We start from the raw sequence: 18,964 nt of genomic DNA, 5'->3' as shown, positions 1-18,964 counted from the left end.
TAATTAGTGCTGCTTTAGGTTTAAGGACGTAGAATCTTTGTCCTGCATTAAAAACCACCGCGTGTGTACATATGCGCACTGTCGAACTGATCGTGGGTTTCAGGAAATTCTCGTTTTCCCTCCACCAAGTTCACAACGGGGAGACCGAAGTCTCCAGGGTTCCGTGTGTTCGGTTCCTTGGCACTACCATTACTAATGGCCTAAGATGGGGCCAGAACACCATCAAAATTCAGAAAAGGTCACAGCATAGGTTATTTTTCTTGCCCCAACTGAAAATAAAATAGCATCCTGTGCAAGTTGTAGTGGAAAACCAAGGCACCAGCAGGATTCACTAAAAACTTTACAAATGCTTGATAGGCAGTGGTGAACTTACCTCCAAGAAGCAGACACAACTGTCAATATCGACAAACAAATTTATTATATACTCCCCAAAAAAGATGTGACGCATTTCGCAGGTATAACCTGCTTCTTCAGGCAATATGTAGGAGTATAATAGTCAGTAGTCAGGAACACTTATAGCACCTCTGGGTTCTCTCTGTGTTCTTTTTTTATAAATCCCGTGCAAGTTGCTCAGGAGCTTTTACACTGCTAACGTGGAATCCATCCTCTGCTCCTTCCTCATCATCTGGTAAACAGGGGCATCTGCTAGTGACAAGTACAAACTTAATAGAGTAATCACCACTGCAGAAAAGATCATTGGATTGCCGTTGTCACCCCTAGATCTCCTCCACACTGCCAGAATGAGGATGAGGGCCACCAAGATCTCGCATGTCCCCTTCCACCCCAGTAGTCGCTTCTTCAAGTCCTTCCAAAAGGCCACCATTACAGAGCCATTCTCCAGAACCACCAGGCACTGGAGTACCTTCTTCCCTCAGGCTAGGCCACCGTTACAGAGCCATTCTCCAGAACCACCAGGCGCTGGAGTACCTTCTTACCTCAGGCTGTACTCCTACTGAACTGGAGCCGCCCATGATGGGTCTAGCTAGCCCCGGGACAGTTTTATACCTGGGCTGCTCTCCCCCACCTTTCTTTCTTACTGTGTGAAACTGGCCTCTTACCCCAGCTACTGTAGTTCATGTCTTTATCCCTTGTCTGTCTATTTTATGTCTTTATATGTACAACTGCCACCAAAATCAATTATGGGTACGTCATTCGGCGTACTTGCAGTTAATTTTTAAGTCATTAAAAGATAAGTCATTAAAAAATAAAATACACATTGTCCGTGCAATTTTTTTTTTTGAAAAACACATACCATCGGTGACTGTGGATGGTGCGGTGGGTGCGGAGGGTGCAGAGCCTTACGGCCGTTTCGCGCGCTTTGTGCTTCTACGGAGGCTGCCAGAGAAGCACCCCCAGAGCATGATGCTGCCACCACCATATTTGACAGTGGGGATGGTGTGTTCTGAGTGATGTACAGTGTTAGTTTACCACCACACATAGCGTTTTGCATTTTGGCCAAAAAGTTCAATTTTGATCTCATTTGACCAGAGCACCTTTTTCCACAGGTTTGCTGTGTCCTCCACATGGCTTGTGGCAAACTGCAATCGGGACTTCTTATGCTTTTCTGTTAACAATGGCTTTCTTCTTGCCACTCTTCCATAAATGCCAACTTTGTGATGTGCACGACTAATAGTTGTCCTATGGACAGATTTCCCCACCTGAGCTGTAGATCTCTGCAGCTCGTCCAGAGCCACCATGGGCTTCTTGACTGCATTTCTGATCAGCGCTCTCCTTGTTCGGCCTGTGAGTTTAGGTGGACGGCCTGGTCTTAGTAGGTTTACAGTTGTGCCATACGCCTTCCATTTCTGAATGATCATTTGAACAGTACTCCGTAGGAAATCTTTTTGTAGCCTAAGCCTGCTTTAAATTTCTCAATAACTTTATCCCTGACCTGTCTGCCGTGTTCTTTGGACTTCATGGTGTTGTTGCTCCCAAGATTCTCTTAGACAACCTCACAGAGCAGCTGTATTTGTACTGACATTAGATTACACACAGGTGCACTCTATTTAGTCATTAGCACTCATCAGGCAATGTATATGGGCAACTGACTGCACTCAGACCAAAGGGGGGCTGAATAATTACTCACACACACCCCTTTGCAGTTATTGATTTGTAAAAAATGTTTGGAATCATGTATGATTTTCGTTCAACTTCTCATGTGTACACCACTTTGTATTGGTCTTTCTCGTGGGATTCCAATAAAATTAGTTATGTTTGTGGCAGTAATGTGACAAAATGTGGAAACCTTCAAGGGGGCCGAATACTTTTGCAAGCCACTGTATATTATTAAGATGGCATAAGTAATTTAAAAGTTACTGCTGTATAAAAACGACACAGCTAAAGTGTCTAAAATGTCAGGAACCTTAACCGCTTCCAGACCATGTTGAAAGAAATCTACATCCTGCAGGTGGCAGCAAGGCTCTGACAGGGTGTAGATTTCACCTTCCCCGTCGCGTGCTACCGCCGATCTCGCCACTCTGCACCCCCCGCCACAGTTCACTCGCCCTGCTGTCTATAAGACTGCAGAGCTCTGAGCAGGTCAGGAGCCGCTTTCACTGGCTCCTGACCACGTGATCACTCTGGGCCAATCACATTGGTTTACATTGATGGACAGCGTCAGGAGCCAATGAAAGCAGCTCCTGACCGGCTCACACAGCTCTGCTGTCATAGCGACGGCAAAGAGAGGGGCCTGTGGCAATGGGAGAGCAGCGGGTATGTGTGGCAATTCGTCAGTAAGCGTTGTTTTCTGGTACCAGTAGTCTCTGGTCCTGCCAGAGACTGCTGGTACACAGGGTGTTAAAGGGTGAAAGCCATGGACCGTGAACCAATTAATGTGAGTAAGAGGATTTTGGTAAATGGTTCGGATCCAGAACAAAAATTTGTCTCCAAAACTGATTTTACAAAGGGTGGCCCAGTGGTATCCATATTCTACCGAGACGAACGCTCGTTGAATGTCCACGAACGCTCTAGCGTCGCTACTATTGGCACTAATTTGGATATATGTAAAATGTATTTTCAGGTTGATGTCTGTTGTTTTATTATGCATAAAGCCTGTCGTCTGGTCAGGTTTAATTATATCTGTAATGATTTTATTTAGTCTAAGGATAAGCATTATAGTAAGTATTTTTAGATCATTATTTAAAAGGTATATATAGGTCGATATGATTGGCAATCGAAGGGAACCTTTTCTGGTTTTAGTATTAAGATTACATGGGCCTGATTGAAGGATGGAGAGAGGTGACCTTTGGAGAGACTAGTTAAAGCAGGAAGATTAGCCATTCTATGCTCGGGGAAAAAAAAACACATGCATAAGTAGATAAATACTTGATCTACTTACTTAACACATGTATTGTACTTCCACGTTTTGATTTCAGTGAATATTATATAGTAAATGAAGAGAATTCTGTGACAATCCCGCTTTAAATATGAGTTTTAAATCACGCCAAATTTTTGGTGATACATATATTTAGCTGATGTAAGTTGTCATGTATTTATTTATTCCTTTCTTGTGTGACAGATAAAGTAGATCCAGATACAATATCACCGTTCGATATAAACAGCGACAACGATGAAAGTGTTTTGGAGACGTCATTGTTACAGAATACAACAAATGGGTAAGAACATATTGAGTTATTTTTTCACTTTTCGTATTTTTTCTAATATTTAGAAAAAATCCAAACCAACTTTAGAACCTAGGGATAGAATTCTTCTGTATCGCATGTGCTGAGATGCTGCTTTCTAGCTGGCAGATACCATTTGACAGTAGCCTGGTAGCTATATCTATATCAACACTCATGTACACTGTGGTTTGTCTACTAAATATGTATATGAAAAATATAAGTGATCTAATAAACCTGGATTGGATTTCTTAAATGTAGACTGGCGGCACATAAGTGTAACATTTTATACATTGCATGTGTTAGAAAAGCCAAGTTGGCAGTTTTTTTGTAGGTGTATATAGGTAGCGCTCAAGCCTTCTTACAATCACCACCACCTTTCACCCCTCATAGGAAACAACTCACCCTATTGCAGTGACCACTGCTAGACTGGTCAATATCAGCTCTAGTGTTTTCCTCGATCACTTCATGCAATGGAGTGGTCCCCCAGGTGCTCAGAATGAAGTCTCCAATGTGTGGATAATGCTTCAATATACCTCATGAATAGAAAACGCTACATCGCGTAACTCCATAAAACTTTGTATTAGAAAATGAAGCTAGCACACCTTCCAGTTCTGGGTGCTTGATGTTGTGACAAGGGAGGGTCACTCAAATCATAGAGCGATAGCGTACATCAGCACACCAGTCTTGATTATGATGCAATTATTTATTGTGCACTATTCCACATAAATATCCAACAATTGTTTCGGGGGCCACGCAGGGTCCCCCTTTCTCAAGGCATGTGGCATGCCACATGCCTTGAGAAAGGGGGACCCTGCGTGGCCCCCGAAACAATTGTTGGATGTTTATGTGGAATAGTGCACAATAAATGTGCGTTACTTGCATCATAATCAAGACTGGTGTGCTGATGTACTCTATTGCTCCATAAAAACTTTGAAAACGTTATTAAAAGATGCCACACATGTGCTCCGGAGTTTGTACAAAAGCGTAGTGTTACGGGCTCTCCCCCGTTGCCTCCCGGGTAAGGCTGGTGAATGTCCGCACTCCTCGCCACTCTGTCCCCGCACATCACACGCTGGTCCTGGATCCGCTTACTGGACCCCGCCTGACATGTTTCGTGACCTCATGTGACTCATCAGAGGCGTGGCCAGCCCAGTGATCATCCAGGTTTATATCGCCTTCCGTTCTGCCCATAGATTTACCGCACTTCCGCCCTCACACGACGTCACGTGCATCCTCCCTACGTTGCCCTCCCGTCCCTCCTAGTACAATAAAGTATACAAACCAGGGAGGTGATGGGAGAGACTCCGCTTTACATAATTTCCACATGTACATTATATAAATAAATAAAATACTACCCTCCAAAATAGACAATCGAGTCCAGTTAGTAAAATCAACTAGCAAACCCTATTAAAGAAAAAAAAACGATCTTCTATTATATAATCTCTGCTTTGCCTATTCCTTTCATTAATGCTGCCATCTAGTGGCAACCCCATAAACTGTTTCACATTTTTACTTGGCAAGCAGTGATTTACCTGTTCTTATTCTATATAATAATATAATAATAATAAGCCGAATATTTGTATAGCGCTTTTCTCCTGTCGGACTCAAAGCGCTCAAGAGCTGCAGCCACTGGGACGCGCTCAAGAGGCCACCCTGCAGTGTTAGGGAGTCTTGCCTTGAACTCCTTACTGAATAGGTACTTGACCTAGCCAGGACTTGAACCCTGGTCTCCCATGTCAAAGGCAGAGCCCTTAACCAACTCACTATTCAGCCACCACTATATACCCAGATTAAAACAATATCACATAATTGCAACATGTGTCTTGTATACATAATATCCTTTCTCATATATAAAATACCTGCAACATTCAATCATTGGCTATGAAACAGTTGAGATCAATATCTATATTGAGTCGTCCTGGATGCAGGGCCAATTTTGTATATCCATTCAGTTTCTTTCTTAAATATTTCCCTGGTAGGATTACACCCCCTCCATGAATAAGTCATTTTTTGTAAGGCACAGAACAGAACAAAGATCTCCTGGATCAGAGCCATGATGCCCCTAAAATGATCCGATATGCTATGTCCAATGTGGCCCCTGCATATATTTCCCACATGTTCCCCTACGCTTTCCTTTAATGTCCTAGTAGTTCTACCGATGTATTGCAGATTGCATGTACACCAGAGCAGGTAGACCACTCTGGAGTTGCATGTAATATTCTGTCTAATCTTAAAATTCCCCTATGTGATTAGGTCACCTCATGCCATCTCACTGGCTTTTCCTCCCTGCAGCCCTGACATTGTCTGCAGGGGAAGAAACTCTCTTGCTGCCAGAATTGTTGGGCAAATTAAGGCATGATTATGATGATGTCACACAAAGCTGTGACTACAATATCAAAATAATTTAAGATTCATTGTAAACAGGAGGATTCCCAAATCATTTGATTTCTGATATACAGAAATGCCTGGTCATTAGTTCTTTATCAAACAATTCCCGTTATATTGGTACAAATAAGGAAAGAATCCAAACCCATAAAAATAAAATCATTTACTTATATTAATACAAATATATTACTTCAATAAAAGATTTCCAATCAAATTATTCTCCAGATAAAATGTATACAATACTTCCTGATATAAGCTTAGTCGTAAAAATATCAAATCCCAATTTAATTATCAAATAAGACCCTGCAAACAATAGGCTTGATATAAGACCCTTCAATCCTGTCTAGTCACACAATATTGGGCAATAAACTTAGAGACTCTGTAACAAAAATTGCATCCTGTTTTTTATCATCCTACATGTTCCAAAAGCTATTCTAATGTGTTCTGGCTAACTGCAGCACTTTCTACTATGACAGTCTCTGTAATAAATCAATGTATCTTTCCCCTGTCAGACTTGTCGGCCTGTGTCTGGAAGGCTGCCAAGTTCTTCAGTGTTGTGGTTCTGCTATGAACTCACCCTTTCTGGCCCCTCTATGCACACTGCCTGTGTGTTATTTAGATAAGAGAGTAGAGAGAAGCTGCTCTAATCAGCTGGATAAATCGTCCTCTGAGCTGGCTGGGCTTTCACATACTGAGGAATTACAAACAAGGGCAAAGCTGTTTGCAAGAAGAAAAGAGCAGCCTGAAACTTCAGTGCATGGGGGAAAGAAACACACAAATGATCTCCTGAGATTCAAAAGGAAGGGTGTATACAGCCTGCTTGTGTATGAATGTATTTTCTATGTGTGGACATACTGTACATCAACCTACTTCCTGTTTTGGTGGCCATTTTGTTTGTTTACAAACAAACTTTTTAAAACTGTTTTTAACCACTTTTAATGTGGCTAGGAGCGGCGAAATTGTGACAGAGGGTAATAGGAGATGTCCCCTAACGCACTGGTATGTTTACTTTTGAGCGATTTTAACAATACAGATTCTCTTTAATATAAAACCTCAGAGCATACACAATAAATGAAACCATGTCATATAAGGCATGTCCACTGCACAGTTCAATATGAGACACATGAAGGCAATATGACTGACCTAACTTGCTTCTGCAATGCCACATAGCAGTATATTCTACTGTACTATATTTACTGCAGTAAATTTAACCATATAACCAGAATGCAGATTCAAACAGTCTGACTAACCTAACCTGCAAAGCAAGATTTAGCTAGAAAGATAAGAAGAAATATAATGGAAATTAATATCAAATGACCTGGCCCGTTTTGAGGAATTCCTCATCCAATCTTAATCTCTTCAATTAAGTTGCGGCCTGGTTTATTATAGAAGCTACTTATTTTCCCCTTAAGTCGTAGATTGGACGTCATAATTTTATGCTGATAATAAAGAAAAATCTAAGGAAAATAAATCTAATAGAAATGGGTGTTTCCAACATGCACTTTAAAAAAAAACCCACCGCTTTTGGTTACTATATGGCTATAACGAATATACTAATCAAATATCCAAGGTGCTACTTAAATAATATCAATATGATGAAAACCTTTATATTTACCAAATTAATGGGAGTCTAGGATCTTGTAAAGGTGTATCTCCTTGGGTGTGTCTCTGGATCTCAAGATGTCTCCCCTCTTAAGCTGGGCATACACGGCACGTTTAGGCGCCAGAATCGAGCCAGCGGCTCGATGCCGGCGGGTCACCACTTGTCCGCGCGGATTGTTTCCCGCTCGTCCCTACGGGCACTTCCTTCTCAGCGCTTATCAGCGCTTTCGTTTTTGCCTATTGTCCGCCCGCGGGGATCGAGCCGGGAATCTATCCACGCGGTGATCGGACATGTCGGAAATTATCAGTCGAGCCATTAGCGCCTCGATTGATGAGAAGAATCTGGGCCGTGTATACCCAGCATTAGGTGTGATGTTCTCCCAGGTGTTGTGTTCTTTTTGGATCTCCCTCACCGTTTATTCTATTACTATATTTATCCTTGTATCTTTATCTATTTTCAATACAATTGGGTGCCAGGTAGTTTTAAGTTTGGCGCTTTTCGATGGATACATTTGGGTTGTTCTAGGAGGATATCTTGTAAAGAGACATCCTCCCTCAAGATTGGCCAGTGCTTTTTTAATATTTTCTCTACCGGTTTGTACTGGGTTGAGAAGCTAGTAATAAAGGGTATATTGTCCTGTCTGGCAGCCTCAAGTCTATTGTTTGAGGTACCCCATAACAGATGTTATCTATTCATTCTCCCAACCTCCATAATTTCTCTTTGTATTTCCTCTTCCATGTATCCTTTTTCAGTATACCTTTCCAACAAGACCTGAGATTGTGATAGGTAATCATTCATCTGGGTACAATTCCTCCTTAGCCTAATGAATTGACCTTTGGGTATTGCCTTAGTCCACTGTGGGTGATGGCAGCTTCCTACCACCAGATACCTGTTTCTGTCTGTTGGTTTAAAGTAAGTGCTAGTAACCAATGTATTGCCTGTCTTTTCTATGTTCAAGTCAAGAAATTGTATTTTATCCTTACTAGCCTCCATAGTGAGTTCTATGTTCAATGTGCTGTCATTAATTTGTTGAATTAAATGAGATAGGGCTGGTGCACACCGAGCGGCTTTTTGGGCGTTTTCAGATCCGCTTGCGGCTGCGGATCTGCTTGGTCAATGTATCTCAATGGGGTGGTGCACACCAGAGCGGGGGGCGTTTTGCAGAAACGAAAAATGCCTGGGTGAGGCATTTTTTGGATTGCGGGTGCGTTTCTGCCTCAATGTTAAGTATAGGAAAAACGCAAACCGCTCTGAAAAACGGCACTTCAGAGCGGTTTTGCAGGCGTTTTTGTTACAGAAGCTGTTCAGTAACAGCTTTACTGTAACAATATATGAAATCTACTATACTGAAAACCGCAGCAGCAATCCGCAAAACGCTAGCAAAACGCCTCATAAAAATAAAAAAAAGCGTTTAAAAATCTGCTAGCATTTTGCGGATCTGCTAGCGGGTTTTGGTGTGCACCAGCCCATAAATCTTCTTCCTCTCCTCCTCTCCATACTATAAATAGATCATCTATAACTCTACACCGAATATTGTGCTGTAATATGTACGAACAGAGGCGCCAAGCAGAGTAAAACCATGTTCTAAAAATGATAAAAAGAGGGAAGTCGAGGTGGACTTACCTCCCTCTGGTAGTGGACATATACTCAAATGCAGAGTAAAAAATATACAATTTATTCACAGCTCCATAAAATCGCAACGCGTTTCGCGGTCAACAATCCCGCTTCATCAGGCAGTACAGGAGCATATAAAACTGCAACAGATACAAGCATGCAAATCAATATGCCACAGATATGGACCATTAGCTCAAAAAAATAAAAATGTGAATACAAATTTATGCGAAGCAACTCGGTGTTTTTAAGATAAAAAACCTTGTGTTGTGGAAACTGCATGCATCTACAAGCATGCATATCAATAAGCCACAGATATGGACCATTAGCTCAAAAATATAAAAATGTGAATACAAATTTATATGAAGCAACTCTGTATTTTTAAGATAAAAAAAACTTTGTGTTGTGGAAACTGCATGCATCTACAAGCATGAATATCAATAAGCCACAGATATGGACCATTAGCTCAAAAATATAGAAGTGTGAATACAAGTTTATGCGAAGCAACTAGAAAGTATCATGTAAATCATATTGCCTTTTGGAGTAATTGGACTGTGCAAAGATCTAGACAATAGGATAAAAGTGCAATGCTTAAAAGATTGTTCATAGGCAAAATGCAGTGCTTATCACATTCAATAGAAGGGGTCTAAAGTGCTACGTCATGTATCCATTGCAGACACCAAAAAAGCAATCAGTGGGCTCTCTGCCAAGAGCAGCCTCTTACCTGGTTCAGGTCCATAAAGCGTGTGAGCGCCTCTGTGAGGACGGGCTTCATGTTGAGTTCTATATATAAAAAAGCTATGTCTAGCAAGTGGCCAATGGGAGCACGACACGCATGCAGCGTACACGCCCCCATGGCCACCAGCCAAACCCAAAATGGGAGCGGGTGCTATGTTAATGTCACATTAGTGGTGGCGGCCATTTCTTTGGTGGGACTAATATACATGTATGGAGAGTGCAGTGAAAAAGGTCACATCATAGGTGGCGGCCATATTTTTGGTTGGAAACAATGTAAGGTGTGGAGAAAAAAAAAAATTCACATCATTGGTGGCGGCCATGTTTTAGGTTGGAAACACTGCAGTGATGAGGTCGCATTACCCTTGGCGGCCATCTTTAGGGTTTTAAGGTGTCGCACTCAAAATAAAAGGTTTATGAAATAGAGGTCAAGTACAGTAGAAAAGAAAAGGGAAAAATTGGATCATAATAATTAATAGAAAATAAATAAATGAATAATAAATAAATAAAAAAATTACAAAATTAAAAATGAAAACATACATGTACACACACACACACACACACACACACACACACACACACACACACACACACACACACACACACACACACACACACACACACACACACACACACACACACACACATATATATACACATACATACATACATACATACATACATACATACATACATACATACATACACATATACACACACATACACATACATACATACATACATACACACAAACATGAAAATACATACACATATATATAAATGGGGAAGGGGCAAATAGGAGGATAGGGTGATTTGGGTATATAAAGGGATTATTTTGGGCACAAATCGGTTGCAGCGCTTTTAAATAAAAACCTAAAAACAATAACACCAAAAAGCAAGCAGTAATTTAATAAAAGGAAGGAAGCGAAATTCACTAAAAGAGAGCGACAATAAAATTAAAAGGTCTTTTCCAAGACCTCGTTGAGCCCATCGGGCACCAAACTTCTGATAATTTGTATCCAATACATCTCCCGTCGTTTCAGGATCTCAAAGGGTTGTGGGAGAGATGGTGAGAGTGCTTCAATAAACGTGATGTTTAGCAAGTGTGGGTCTTTGTTGTGGTGAGTGCCGAAGTGCCATGATACGCTGTGCAGGGGAAAATTATTGATAATGTTGCGTTTATGTTGTCCTATTCTAGTACGGATGGTTTGTGTTGTATGTATTGCAAGTTGCAGGGGCATGAGATCAAATAGATTACATTCTTTGTTTCACATGAGATGGGTTGCTTGATGGATGGGATATTGATTAGAGGTGGTAGTTGATGAGAATGTGGTTGTAATATTCACAAATGGGCATGCCAGGCATCGAGGGTTGTTACAAGGAGAAGAACCTGGGGGGGATGAAGATAGGGTAGAGTCGTCTACATTCACGGTCGGTTGCGTTTTGAGTCTGCTAGGTGCCAATAGGCTACGGAGATTAGTTGCACGTCTAAACGTGAGCTGTGGAGTGTTGGAAACAGGGCTGTGGAGTCGGAGTCGTGGAGTCGGGCAATTTTTGGTGCCTGGAGTCGGAGTCGGGAAAAAATGCACCGACTCAGACTCCTAATGAATTTGTAACTGTAATTAAAATAGAAAATATGATAAAATGTTCTATTTCTCAAATAAAAGTCATTAAAAATAATGTGTATATATACACTATATATACAGTAATAGCTGTGCTCAGTCCACAAAAATGAAATAAACCAATCAAAATGAGTTACTTGTGCTGCTTCAATAAAGCAGTCCCCGTATTTTTAAGGTCAGATATACACATCTGATTGTGACTGTATATATGATGTGTACACAGGAATCTCTTATATATACTAAATAACATCTATGCTGTAAGAATAAAGCCTGATGTGTAGCTGTGTCACTAACAGAGATGGTCAATGAGATGGAAATAATTCTGCACTGATGCTGATTTATGCAAATGTATGCACTCCCTTTGCTGATGAAATCAAATAATTTGATATGTTATTAAAATTTGGTTTGGTGACTACAAATTAAAGGGAAACTGAGACAGATGAAAAGTAAAGTTTTATACATACCTGGGGCTTCCTCCAGCCTTCTTCAGGCTAATCAGTCCCTCACTGTCTTCCACCACCCGGATCTTCTGCTATGAGTCCTGGTAATTCAGCCAGTCAGCGCTGTCCGGCCACATGCCGCTCCCACAGCCAGGAACATTCTGCACCTGCGCAATAGTGCTGCACAGGTGTAGTATGCTCCTGGCGGCGGAGTGTGTGCATGCGCACTACGCCTGACTGGCTCAAGTACCTGGACTCATAGCAGAAGATCCAGGTGGTGGAGGAGGACAACGAGGGACTGATTATCCTGAAGGCGGCTGGAGGAAGCCCCAGGTATGTATAAAACTTTAATTTCATCTGTCTCAGGTTTACTTTGTTACACAGTAGTACTATACTCTACATATGCACTCTCCACAGAGCTGCAGGGAATCCACTGAGAATGCTGTGCACATTGAACACAGAGGTGTTGTCTGTTTACAATCTCCTCATTCCCCTGCAGAGTACCTGCACATCATTCTTACATGTACCCACACTTACATTGCCTAGGGCCTGATAGATGTTCTTTGTTCTGGTTTGTACCTTTTACAAGTACTCTTACCAAGGACTAGTTTTAGTCTAAAGGGAATAAATATAGTAGTCTACATATCCTTCTCACTTCAGTTGTCTTGTAAAATTCCTAAGCGTTGGCAGTTAAAAGACGAATTTCATGTTACATACTTTTAATCAACAAAATTGTAATATGCAAATTAGAGGAGTCGGAGTCGGTGGAATCCTAAACTGAGGAGTCGGAGTCGGTGGATTTTTGGACCGACTCCACAGCCCTGGTTGGAAATGGAAGATTTCAGGTATGGGTCTGTTGTCAGGATTTCCCATCGCGATTCTAGGATAGACCTGATGTTTTTATGTTGTGCACTATATCTAGTAATGAAACGTGGGTGTAGGGCGGCAGTATCTGTATTAGGGGAAGTAATGTTCGGAACCCTGGACGGAATAGTGGCTTTATATTTGGCATCTTTTATTAATTTTTTGGGATATTGTCTGTCAAGGAATTTATTGGTAAGGGTAATGGATTGTTCATGATAGTCTCTGGCTTCAGTACAATTGCGATGAATGCGGCGATATTGACTGTAGGGTGTGTTTGTGGTCCAGGGGCGATGATGAAAACTGTCAAAATGTATAAAATTATTGGCGTCCACTTTTTTAAAAAAAGTCTTAGTTTTTATGCAGTTGGATTCTATGAAAAGGGTTAAATCTAGGAAATCAATGGTTGTGGGATGGTGTTTATTTAAGAATTCTAGAAAGGACGGTATGGATTTTGGATCCCCTCGCCAAATGAGAATAAGGTCGTCAATATATCTCTTATATAATACTATGTTATGTCTAAATGGATGGTCGGGGGTGAAGAGGATATGTTCAAGGTAGCCCATGGATAAATTGGCGTAGGAAGGTGCAATTTGTTGAATTAAATGAGATAAATCTTCTTCCTCTCCTCCTCTCCATACTATAAATAGATCATCTATAACTCTACACCATATATGGACTCTGCTGTCACCCCCCCCCCCCCCGCCCCCCTTCCCCTTCCATCACATCCTGCTCCCATTTCCCTATAAACAAGTTGGCCAAAGAGGGGGAAAACCCCACCCCATTGCACATCCTTTAATCTGCACATAATAGTCCTCCTTATACCAGAAATAATTTCTTGTCAATGCAAATTCCAACAAGCACATAATAAATGATATTTGTTGTTTTTTCATATTAGGGGCCTTTCTAAGAAAAAAACTCCCACAGCTTTAAGCCCCACCTCATTGGGTATATTGGTATATAACGAGGAGACATCAGCTGTCACCAGAATGTCCCCATCCATCACTTGCACCCCTTCCAGTATCTGCAACACATGTTTAGTATCTTTCACCACTTGGGGGAGGCCCCCCACCAGCGGCTGCAGGTGGAAGTCTAAGTATTGGCCCAGTCTATGGGTCAAGGAACCTATGCCACTGATGGGCCTCCCCGGCAATTTTTCCAGGTTTTCATGAATCTTTGGCACTTGGTAGATAACCGGTGTTCTAGAAGCTGTTGGTATCAAATGCTCATTTACAATACCTTTGTTCAGACCCACTCTCAGTAGGGCCCTTAGTTCCTCCATATATGTTTTCACTGGATTGCCCTAGAGTTTTTTCTAGGGGGTGTGGTCCCCGACCAACCGATCAAGCTCCTCCACATATTGGTTCTCACTAAGTATTATGCAACCCCCCCCCCCCCCCCCAATCTATCGTTCTAATTACCAGATGCTTATTTTTCAACATCTGCTTAGCCAGACTGCTGATTACTATCGTTTTTGTTTGGTTGTATTCCATCTAAATCTCTTTCAACCATTTTTTAAAGAGCTAGAGCTGATATTGACCAGTCTAGCAGTGGTCACTGCACTAGGGTGAGTTGTTTACCACGAGGGATGAAAGGTGGTGGTGATTGTAAGAAGTCTATAGCGCTACCTGTCAGAATTCTAGCGGTTTTATTTATGCAGGAAAAGCTGTCATGTATGTTTTAAGGTTTAATGTTCTATGCAAAATTTCATTGTGAACTGTAAAGTTAAAGTACTTTATATTTCTCTGTGACATCTCAGCATTTTCCAGGCTGTGAGGCCTATAAGATTATTCTAGCTACAAGAAGTCAAAACATTCTTGTTAGAGGCATCTTTCAAGTGCCAAGGTCAAGATAAGCGTACTGTGAAAAGACTGACTGGAAGCAAGTTAAACTCACATTACTGCAGCAATCTTATTTTCTCATTAATTATACATAAGTATTATTAATTTAAATATCAATACAGTCCTTCTAAAGAAAGAAATAATTATTGTTAAACCCTATATAATAGAATCTATTACTTTGAATTACATTTAAAGCTGGATTCTGCTAGTAACAATATTGAGAAGCATCTTAGCAAGAATATAATGCCATGTTTTGACTGATTGTCCTTTGGAATGTCAATAATAAGTTCCAAGGTTTTTGTATTGTCCCGTATTAGGACAAATGATGCCACCTGGCGGTTTAATAGTCTTATAAAATTAATATTATTTGTTATGAAATGCTGACCTCTGGTCCTTTACTGAGTTAGCAATCATGAAAAAGGCAAGAACCGCTCAGGTTTTTGACAATCGGATAGACAGGGTTACAGGCAGGGAAATGACTGGCATTAAAAACTGACATGCAGGGATCCTGTGTTAGGCAACAGCCCATTTGACTTGAGAAAGCCCCGTGGGCAGGGCGAAATGCTTCAGCACCAGGCAGGAAGGAAGACCGAGTGTGATTGCTCATGTGGACCCGGGACACCAAGATCGCCGCCTGCAAAGTGATACACGCGTACGGATGTCCACATGTGACAACGTGCAGAGGTTACTATACCCAGCTAGACCGGAGGACTCATCGGGAGACAGACACGCGGCGGATGTATTGAATGCAGGGTTGACCCGGAAACCATGGTGACACCACGCTGGCCAGCATTACAGGGAAGTGCCTTCATCTTAAATGGAATCGTGAGTTGAAAACATACATTATCACAAGGTTTACACTAGGTTTACTATCAGAAGTGGTTTCTGGAACACATCATATACCTTAAATAGCAATTGCATGCGAAAGGTCTTTAGTTTCACAGCAGTGCAGTCTGGAATCCATATAGGCTTATTATGCGACAGCTGGTAAAGCGCTGGTCCTTTACTGAGTTAGCAATCATGAAAAAGGCAAGAACCGCTCAGGTTTTTGAGTGGTTCTTGCCTTTTTATATTCTATATAATAGAATCCAGCTTTAAATGTAATTCAAAGTAATAGATTCTATTATATAGGGTTTAACAATAATTTCTTTCTTTAGAAGGACTGTATTGATATTTAAATTGATAATATGTATGTGTAATTAATGAGCAAATAAGATTGCTGCAGTAATGTGAGTTTAACTTGCTTCCAGTCAGTCTTTCCACAGTACGCTTATCTTGACCTTGGCATATGAAAGATGCCTCTAACAAACAAGAATGTTTTGACTTCTTGTAGCTAAAATAATCTTATAGGCCTCACACCCTGAAGAATGCTGAGATGTCACAGAGAAATATAACGTACTTTAACTTTACAGTTCACAATGAAATTTTGCATAAAACATTAAACCTTAAAACATACATATGACAGCTTTTCCTGCATAAAAAAAAACCGCTAGAATTCTGACATCCCTCCCTTGCAGGAAAATGATGGCAGATGATTAGCGATCTCCGTTGTTGTTATATTTCTCCGGGAAAAAAAATAATCTATAATCAAAATTAAAAGTAATGCAATCTTTCATTCATGCAAAACCTTGCTCATTAAGTAGCGTAGTCTGCTGTGTTGCCAGCCTGACAATAGACTCAATAGTAAGATTAATATCTTCTCCAATAAACATATTTTGCTGGTCTAGATATGGCTATAGTCTTTGTATAGGACATATGTATGGATTCACCCATGAATCTGTAGTTTCTATCTGTGGTAGCTTGTGTAGATATGTAGGAAAATTCTAGGCAATATTTGTCACCCATTTTAAAGAGACTCTGTAACAAAATGTTCATCCTTATTTCTTCTATCCTATAAGTTCCTATGCCTGTTCTAATGTGGTCTGGCTTACTGCAGCCTTTCCTACTTGCACAGTGACTGTATTATCTCTTATTATATGATCTAATCTTCTCTCCTCTGTCTGCTCTGTTGGGCTGAGGCTGAAATGTGTGGAATGTGCAGGGCTGCTTGTGATTGGATAGAAGCTATACACACCCTCTCCAGGCCACCTGCAGGCTCTGTATGACTCACACACTCTGCTTATGTGAGCCTATCACAAGCTGGTTAGTTTGTTTGTAAACACTGCCTAAAACTGGCAATTACAAGCCAGGTTTGCAGCAGAGAGTGGCAGAAACAGCACAAAGGGGCCCAGGAGAACATAATGAATATAATGGTATGCTTTTCGTTGTAAGAATTTTAGAGTACAGATTCTCTTTAAGACATATGGTAAAACTTAAAGTTCAAAATGTATAAACCGGAATGATACCGTTCATGTGGCCCCTAGGTTCTTTGGAGCACAATACATTCAACATTTTATTGTTAGCTTACAACAGGTTAATTAGTTAGTTGGTTAGTATTATGTATTAATACAGTTACTTACAACCTTTCTTATACCACAAGGTTTCTTTATACAAATGGTATGTCGTAGAATAAAGTATGTGTAGTTTGCCAGCAGAACCCCATAAGATAATGTCATCTTTCTATTTAAATATAGGTATCATATCAAAATGTAAGAATTGAAAAGTTCTTTAGCAATTCAAATTGCAAGCTAACTAGTTGCCGTAGCGGTTTTCAAATATTTTCTAAATAAATCATATGTATTAACATCTCATTGTTGAAGTTGCTTCTCCACTTCATGTTTCCAATATTTTGGAGTAATTCTCTCTCTTGGATTTATCAGGATCTTTACCACTGATTTAAAAGTATCTTTAAACCTATGTTGTAGACTGTCAGCATTCTTATATGTAAATCTTGCATGTTTACTTCCGAAAAAAGTGAAATGTGATAATAATTCTGTAGATTAAAGGGACTCCGAGCAGTGCAGAAACTATGGAAAGATGCATATCATTTTAAAGCTCTCTTTCTCCTCTTCCCCATGATATATAAACCGCCGCCCTACGCCTTTTATTTTTCGCTATTTTCGCGGCTGCGATTTAGTTTGCGAAAATAGAGAAAACTAAAATGCTTAGGGCGACGATTTATGTGTCGTCAGAAAGAGGAGAAAGAGAGCTTTAAAATGATATCCATCTTTCCATAGTTACATTGTATTACACAGGGCGACTTTTTCGCAAAGTCAGCACAGCAGCTCCATTCAGCAGAATGGAGCTGCTGACTTTAGGAAAAAGTCGCCCTGTGTAATACAGTGTAACTATGGAAAGATAGATATCATTTTAAAGCTTTCTTTCTCCTCTTTCTGACGACACATAAATCGTCGCTTTACACCTCGAAGCCGCGGCAATTTTGATCGTGAAAATAGCGAAAACTAAAAGGCGTAGGGCGGCGTTTTATATATCATTGGAAAGAGGAGAAAGAGAGCTTTAAAATGATATGCATCTTTCCATAGTTTCTGCACTGCTCGGAGTCCCTTTAAGTGTAATATACGATTATTTTCTTGTTAAGCACAGTCTCTTCTCATGGCAATATTTAATGCAGTTACACGCTTGATCCTGGATATGTCATATGTAGATTTTCTCTCTTATTGAAATAGTTCTCCGCACTAATCATTCATTAGTATTGGAATCAGTAGTCATTCAGAATTTTCTTTTCTGGAAACTTTTTTAACAGGTATCATACGTTTCATATATCTTTCAGTCAAGTGTCTGTATTCTTGTATACGACATGTAGTTCTGATGATAGCGCGATAGGACCCCCCCTTTGCCGCTTTACAGCAATCTAGTACCAGTCCAGTGTTTTACTAGCAGTTAAGTCTGCCACTTTAGTGCATTATTGACAGTTCAGGCTGTTTAGAACATTTCATCTGTAATAACAAATAGTCCCGCATTTGACTCTATATTTTTTGAGTTGACTATGGCTAGTCATCTTGCATCTTTAAGGCTAATGTATACGACAATCTTTGCATACCATGGCACTTGAAGGTGTTTCACTCTTTTAGTTTCTTCAATACTTCTCTTGTATATGTTACGGCCAAAACCAGAAATCGGCCAATTCTAGAATTGGCCGGCTGTTTGTAGAACTGGCCGATTTGACGTCGGCCTAAGTCCAAAATGCTGGGAATTTCTGACATTGGCCAGCCAATTCTAGAAACGGCCAAAGTCAGTCGGCCAAAGTGCAAAACACACAAATTCCAGAACATACAGTGGTTGCCTTAGAGCAACCCAGGTTTGTAAGTATAATACTTTTAACATTTTTCTCTATTTATACAACATA

General features: G+C 40.6%; 1 protein-coding gene across 2 annotated transcripts in view; it reads left to right on the top strand.

Moving 5' to 3' along the window:
- LOC137527527 (Krueppel-like factor 8) overlaps positions 1-18,964 on the top strand; it is a 414,406-nt gene that overhangs the window by 187,177 nt on the left and 208,265 nt on the right. For both annotated transcript variants that reach the window (XM_068248061.1, XM_068248062.1), the window contains exon 4: positions 3,518-3,614. In XM_068248061.1, the coding sequence (XP_068104162.1) occupies positions 3,518-3,614 (97 nt within the window). The remainder of the gene's footprint in view (positions 1-3,517; positions 3,615-18,964) is intronic.

This window comes from Hyperolius riggenbachi, chromosome 8, assembly GCF_040937935.1.
Source record: "Hyperolius riggenbachi isolate aHypRig1 chromosome 8, aHypRig1.pri, whole genome shotgun sequence".
Lineage (NCBI taxonomy): Eukaryota > Metazoa > Chordata > Amphibia > Anura > Hyperoliidae > Hyperolius > Hyperolius riggenbachi.
The sequence above is the reverse complement of the archived record's forward strand: the minus strand, read 5'-3'. Positions and strand labels throughout refer to the sequence as shown.